This window comes from Buceros rhinoceros, unplaced genomic scaffold (assembly GCF_000710305.1).
Source record: "Buceros rhinoceros silvestris isolate BGI_N320 unplaced genomic scaffold, ASM71030v1 scaffold904, whole genome shotgun sequence".
NCBI classification, from domain to species: domain Eukaryota; kingdom Metazoa; phylum Chordata; class Aves; order Bucerotiformes; family Bucerotidae; genus Buceros; species Buceros rhinoceros.
In genome coordinates, this window is record NW_010408549.1 from 7189 (window position 1) to 13945 (window position 6757).

The 6757-nt window shown below is 46.7% G+C and overlaps 1 protein-coding gene across 1 annotated transcript in view; it reads left to right on the forward strand.

The window, feature by feature from the left end:
* The window catches only part of FAM213A (family with sequence similarity 213, member A), a 5561-nt gene extending 2435 nt beyond the window's left edge, over nucleotides 1–3126 (forward strand). The window contains exons 3-5 of the mRNA XM_010134883.1: nucleotides 1234–1374; nucleotides 2341–2505; nucleotides 2641–3126. Coding sequence (XP_010133185.1) covers nucleotides 1234–1374; nucleotides 2341–2505; nucleotides 2641–2751 — 417 coding nt within the window. The 3' untranslated portion in view covers nucleotides 2752–3126. The remainder of the gene's footprint in view (nucleotides 1–1233; nucleotides 1375–2340; nucleotides 2506–2640) is intronic.
* The last annotated feature ends 3631 nt before the right edge of the window (nucleotides 3127–6757 follow it).

Here is a 6757-nt window from a genome sequence, read left to right on the forward strand (position 1 = left end):
TCCTGCTCTGACCCCTCCCCAAAGCAGGGAGACACAAAACTAACCCCACCAAACTGCCCTTCTCCAAAAGGCCAGTTAAGGTTTGATGGCATCACTGTCTCTACAGAGACGGCAATTTCTGCCCCTCCAGGGCACCTTACTGCACTGGCCTGGAGCAGCCGCTCTCGGACACGCGATGTCACAACTCAAATCTTGTGTTTTGTTGGCTATGAGAGTTTTGAAATGCATAAAAAAAAATCCCAGCTAATATTGTTATTAACCCCCATTTTAGGAAGATCTTAAGGCATTTTGTTGAGGGAGAACAGAAAATAGTGATAGATCTTTAAGAACAGAAAAGAGGGGAAAGATGTAACAAGTGTCAGCTATGATCCTTTAACATTCACTGCTCTGTCTTGGCTTGTGATGCTGATTCATCCTTTTTCATTTCCTCTGAAAATGGCAAGAGTAGTGAGCTGGAAAGCTGCCCTTACCCTTACACCTCCTTAGGTCTTTCTCCAATGTCTTTTCCCCTCTCTGCTCACCAGTGTCTGTCTGCTATTTGATACTGGGGGAACTGTACGTGTCCCGCAAGCCTTTGGGTTATGGCATTTCATTTCAGTGCCTAAGGGTGTCCACGCTCTAAAGCATGGAGTTCTTTGGAGGAGTTTTGTCCAGTAAAAATGACCAGTATTGCTCTGGCATGAAGAAATTCCCCCATTATTTTCGCTGGGGGCGGGTCCAGGAAGAAGAGTGCATCGTCACTCCATTCCTTATTCTGCTCCTGTATAACCTGCTCCTGCACACAGCCCTCAAAATGCTTTGCAGAAGGGCTGGTAACGATGTGTTTCTGCTTGGAAAAAAAAGATTGGAAATCCTAGCTTGGGAAAGTTAAGGGAAGTGCAGGCAGCATCTTTTTTCTGTTCTGTGAACACCTCAAAAGGCAGTCGAAGCCCTAACGCAGGCAAAGTATAGCTACAGCTTTCAGTTAAAGGTGTTTTCTCCAGGATTTTAATATTTTATCCAGCAAATGCTCAAAAATCCTCCTTCTCTTGTGCTTGATGAAGAAAACTGTAGTAAATCTAACAAAGACCTGCCTAGGATTAGAGCTTGTTTAAATGCCTGATTTATAGGCCTGTTTATCTTGTGCCTCCAGCTAGAATTTACGTGTGTTCCTGACGCTCTTGAAATTCCAGGTGAATATTTACAGCTTCTGTTTACTGCCTGAGATGTTTGGGGGTTTTTTTCCTTCCTTAGGAGGCCTCTGAGCTCTCCTCTCTGCAACCCCAGCTGTCCAAGCTGGGTGTCCCTCTCTATGCTGTTGTGAAAGAGAAGATAGGGACCGAAGTGGAGGATTTTCAGCATTATTTCAAAGGAGAAATCTTTCTGGATGAAAAGGTACAGTGAAGCTGCTGGTGGTCTTTTGTTCAAAAACGAGCTTATGAATGTCCTCTTTGAGGAGCTTCTGTGAGTAGTGTAGATAGAATGTGCTCTGAATGAAAAGGGCTTTAGTAGCATTGTAGTGTAAGAAGTTAATTAGCTTTGCTTTTCTCTCTCTATGTATATAGATCTCCTGCTCAGCTCAAACTGTGCTGTAGCTGTGCACCAGTAACATGCTGTTGTGTGGATTATTCCTTCCCTTTAGCAGATAAACTGTTAATATTTATTCCGTCCTTTCACTGGCTCTGAGACTTGCTGATGTTTATGATGTATGAAGCAAGGTCTGAGAGTGACAGACATAATCCATTAATGAGGTACAGGCCAAAATGCAGCCATGTGGCTTGTCTCGGTACCCTGGCACATGCTGGATGGCTGGGCTCATGCCCCACAAAACCATGGCCCTGTCTACTCTTTAACCCAGAAGACGCATTGAGAAATCATGTGGCTTCTGGTGGAAAAAACGTGATACTCAAAATCCACTAGAAGATACATTAATTTTCCCTCCCCGCTCTGCCTCTGAAAGAATCAGTCTGGTGTAAAACAACAACAAACCACCCCAGAATAGATGGCTGGTAAAGTTTCAGGTCCTGGCAGCACTGTTACGTCGTTACCAGCACTTTTATTGCCATACTTTGAAAATAAGAAAGATGGCTATCACAGAAGGAATGTAGGTGTACATGGGGCTTACATACCTGTGGATCAGCTTAAACTCTGTGGGAAGGGTGGCAGCAGCGCTGCAGGTAAGTGGTCAGGTAGAGCATTACAAGAGGTTGGTTGAGGTGCAGTTTCTTTCCTGCTCTGCCTGGTTAACTTTTGTGTGGTGAGACCTTTTTTGGGTACAGGACTGGCTGGTTTCCTGAACCTCTTCTGGGAGGAAAAGTCCTTTTCACTTTGTTTGCTCAGGTATTTTCTGTTTCCCTGCAGAAAGGCTTCTACGGTCCACGCAGACGAAAAATGATGTTTTCAGGCTTCTTCCGCTTTGGAGTCTGGCAAAATTTCTTCCGTGCTTGGAAAAGTGGATACAGTGGTAACCTGGAAGGAGAAGGCTTCACCCTAGGAGGAGTGTATGTGATTGGAGCAGGAAGACAGGTACTGCAGGCTGTCTTGGAGGCTTCTAAGTCTCCTGTTGGACCAGAAGTTTATTAACTGAAGTCATTCAGTTGCTGGTGAGTTAATCTCCTGGGGGCAGACTAGCGTATAAATTTCTTTTGTGTCTTTGACTAGGGTGTTCTGCTGGAGCATCGTGAGAAGGAATTTGGAGACAAAGTCAGCCTTCCAGCTGTCCTTGAAGCTGCTGAGAAGATAAAACCACAAGCTTCACAGGCAGAAAAATAGTTACATGTGTTTCTGATCGCAGCTTGAAGCATAGAACATGTCTGATTCTTGAATGTGCAGTTTAATTGCTTTGTAACTCTTTAGCGATGAACACAGAGGAAAGATTCTCTGCTCAAACCCAGAAAATGATGGAAATCCTTTTGCATCTTTTTGTTGTTGTTGCTTGGTGGCCAAGGTGGCCAGGATTTCAACTGCTCTTTTGTGTCTGGCTGCATTAGTGAAGGGCTGGGTCTAAAATCCGGCCTAGCCTCGATGTTTTCAGTCAGAGACAGGCGGCTGAAAACCTGGCTACCCAGGGGAGAAAAACCCTGCTAAGGCTGGAGTCACAGAGCACCAGCTGAGGTTGAAGGGCAATAAAACGCTGTGTACATGAAACGCCTTCGCTCCTTGCTTTTTCATTGACGTGTAAACACCTCTGCACTTCTAGGAGGCTGAATCCTGTCACTCGAGACTATTCTCAGATCCTGCATTTGTGACGTGCTGCTATGTCTGCCCAGGAAGTTTCACTTTAGTTAACTGCTGGCTCTGGATCTTCCAGCTCTTTGTGTGATTCCCTGCAAGGAAGACTGAAGACATCTCATGTTCACTTCAGCAGATAATTGTTGCATGAGGGCAAGTTCCTTCTTGTGTTTAAGAGTCAAAAAAAGGAACAATATCAGAGGGCAGATCATTAGGTAGAGTTTCCATCCTGGCATGAGTTCTGCAGTCAAATGGCACGGCTGGTACTCCTAAAAATAGATGCAGTGTTGCACAATGTGATCCCCGAGAGCCAGCCCCATGCTCAAACATGTGCGGGCTAGAACATACTCAGCTTAATTAAAAATATTTATGTGCTTCGCAGGGTCTGTTCTTCACAGTTCCCTGAAACAACACTGGTGGTGGGGATTGAGTCACCTGTTCACCGAGATGTTTCATTTGAAAACTAAGTGGAAACTGGACTTGGGCATGGTTGTGTTAGCTGGAATTTGTATTTGACTGTTCTGGGGGCATGTCGGAAGGAGCAGGAGGTTGGATGGGGGCAACATGATAGGGGCTTTCTCTGTAAAGGCTCCTCTAGGAGTCATGGGTGGGTGCAGAGAACCACTCATGGCTCTGTCCCTCCTCTGAGTCTGCCCATAAGATGGTGTCAAAAAGCTGTTGGGTGCTCCATGACACAAAGAATTGTGCTGGAGGGCTTTTTGTCCTGGGTGACCCCACCAAAAGGAAGTGCTTGCCTGACACGAGGCACCTAAATCTCTTCTTCCTCCACAAACCTGCGGAGTTCAAAGTGCTGCATCACTTGTCTGCAGTAGCTGTGGTGTTACTTGAGAGTGGAGGTGGTCAGAAACACAAATGATGCTCAGAGGAATGGGTGTGAGGTACAGCTGCAAGCTGCTACTCATAACAAAGAGCTTTCTTAAAGCGGGAGAACTCTGGATCCCAGCTCCTCTGGAGCTGAGAGTTCTCATTCCTGGGGGAATGGGAAATCTTTGCCATTGGCAGAGAACGGGTCTTGCATGGAGACAGGCGAGAGGGTGCTGACCGATTTTAGACCTGGATTTTGGGCCTTGTTCCAAGGGTTGTTTGTGCCTTTCACATAAACACAGCATGTGAAAGGCATAAACAGTGTCCTTGGAGAAGAGGAGGGAAGCTAGAGAAATTCTGAGAAATAAGATAAGGCCAAGATAAGGCAGAGTGCCTTTAGAACCTGCTAAATCTGGAGAGCATCTACGTACAATTTTGTGTGCCTGCTCTGACAGCTGGCCACTGGTCCCCTCTGTCGGGCTGTGGCAAGTCCTAGAGGGTGACATGAATGTGAGGGGATGCAGCCCTGCGTCAGCCCCCCAAAGGGACTGCCACTTGTGACCTCAGAAGCAGGAAGCCATCATGTCCAGCATGTAGAATGTTTAGCTGAAGTGTAGTGGCTGTAACACATACAAACACTAGTGCCACAACATAATGAGATGTTCTTTTAGTGAAGAAATGCTTTTAGAAAGGTCCAGGAGGTTCTTTTGAGAGTGTTTATTGAATTCTTTGTGGATACTGAAAGTTCTGTGCTCTGTCAGCTTCAGCAAAGGAAGATCCACGGTAACCACGACAGACCCAGGTCCCGGTGAGCGTGTTTTCCACGGCGAAGGTTTCCAAAAGCAGTGAGCGGGACATGAGAGCTGTGTGTACCCTTAGCCCTGTTTCAGTTTTCTAACCCTGTCTTTCAGACATGGAGCTGAAATTTGTAGCCAGAAAAGGTCCAAATGGTATTTGAAAATGTTCCTAAGAATTAATGTTGATAAATCTGGGGGTTTTTTTAAGATGTCCTTTGAATTATTTGGGGTTGACTTGTCCCTCCTGAACTCTATGAGGACAAAACACAAATAGGAGAGAAAATAGGTGGTGCCTAGGGGCTAGCAGCAGCTAACAGGAATTGGAAATGGGCAGTCACCAAGGAATGAAAATGACAGTAAAACGGTAAAGGAGGGTCAAATGAATTGTAGGTGAATTTCCAGTGCTAGAGACTGCAGAGGACTGACTGGGTTTATAAGCTGTTTTCTTCTTTCAGTGCAGAACATAGAGGACATGGCAGAGAACAGTTGTTGGTTGCAGCTACCTCTGCTGGCCTGGTTCTTTATATGCATTTAACGTTCTGATTCTTTTGACACAGCATTTACACAACATCTGAATCACTTCCCAGGGCGTCAGCAGAGTTCGACACTCTGCTGCTTACCGGAAATTGAGAGTTTGTTTATTCTGGGCTGAGAAACAAAATGCCCCCAGAGTCATTGCAAACAGCTTCACCTGCGAAGGACAGCACGGGCAGGTGTCTCGCTCTTTGGACCGCTGGACATCAGTGCTCCTGGCAGCAGAAACCTGGGGGTTTCCTGTGGTAGGAGACTCCCAGGACGAGACCTCCGTCGATTCCCATCAGAAAAGCCGTCAGGAAGGACAGCTGTAAGACTTGAGTCTTATGGTGTAGCAATGTTCATTGTGGATCCTGCCGTGTGCGGGTGGGCTCCTTCCTGGCACAGGCTTCTGCTGGAGGAGATGCTGTGGAGCGGAGTAGATGGGTGCAGCTGCTGCTCGGTCAGAGCAGAGGAAGGTGGAGGAGACACTGTGGAGACAGGGTGGATAATGTTCAAGCACTGCTCCAGTCTAACCCGCTCTAATCCTGTTTGCCATCGGAGTACATCCATCCTAATTTCTTCTCATTGATCTCAATGTTGTAAAGCTTCTCCCTGAATCTCCCTTCTCTTTTAGGTCCAGCTACTTATTTATTTGTATTTGAAGTTGTTTAAAGTCTCTCAGTAGCTTCTGTGGACTCCTTCCCTTAACTTCATAATTCCCAAAACCACATGATAATTCTCATGTTAACTCTGTTTTCCAGAAGCTTCCCTGCAAAACCAGGAATTGCTTCCACTGAAATGCTGGGTTTAGTGAAACGTTGAGCAAATATAGAGGGATTGGTGGATCGCTCTGCTCCTGCCATTTCCCACCAGCCGCTCCTCCTAACGGGGCATTTGTTAATCTCAGGCAAGGTTTGGTTGTGGTCAGAGGAAACAGCATTGATCAGCTGTACGTGAACATCAGCCTGCACAACTTCACTGAAAAAAAAAATCTCATTTTCCGCTGTCATTCCTGCAGTATCATTGCACCCTTCCTGAAGGCTGAAGTGGCTCTTTTCAAAGTCCCCCAATTTGCTCTAGCACTTAGTTAATGTTCCTGTGATGGACGAGATTGTCACCCTCATTTTCTTGGCGGCGCCGTGAAGCGCAGAGAGGAGCGATAATGTCAGAGGCAGATAAATGGGATGTAGAGACCTCGTTTGAGCTATCCGCAGAGTCCATTCAACTGCTCGGTGAACTGCTGACACCGACCGTTCCACCAGGGCCTTTTGAAGGGGTTGGGCAGGAATCTTGATGATGCGACGGGTGGGCGGGGGACGCGCTGGTGTCCGTCTGCTCTGCCTGTCTTCGGACGGGGGTGTGTGAGGGGACGCGTGAGTTCACGCGGCGGGAGCTGTAGCGCGGTTCGG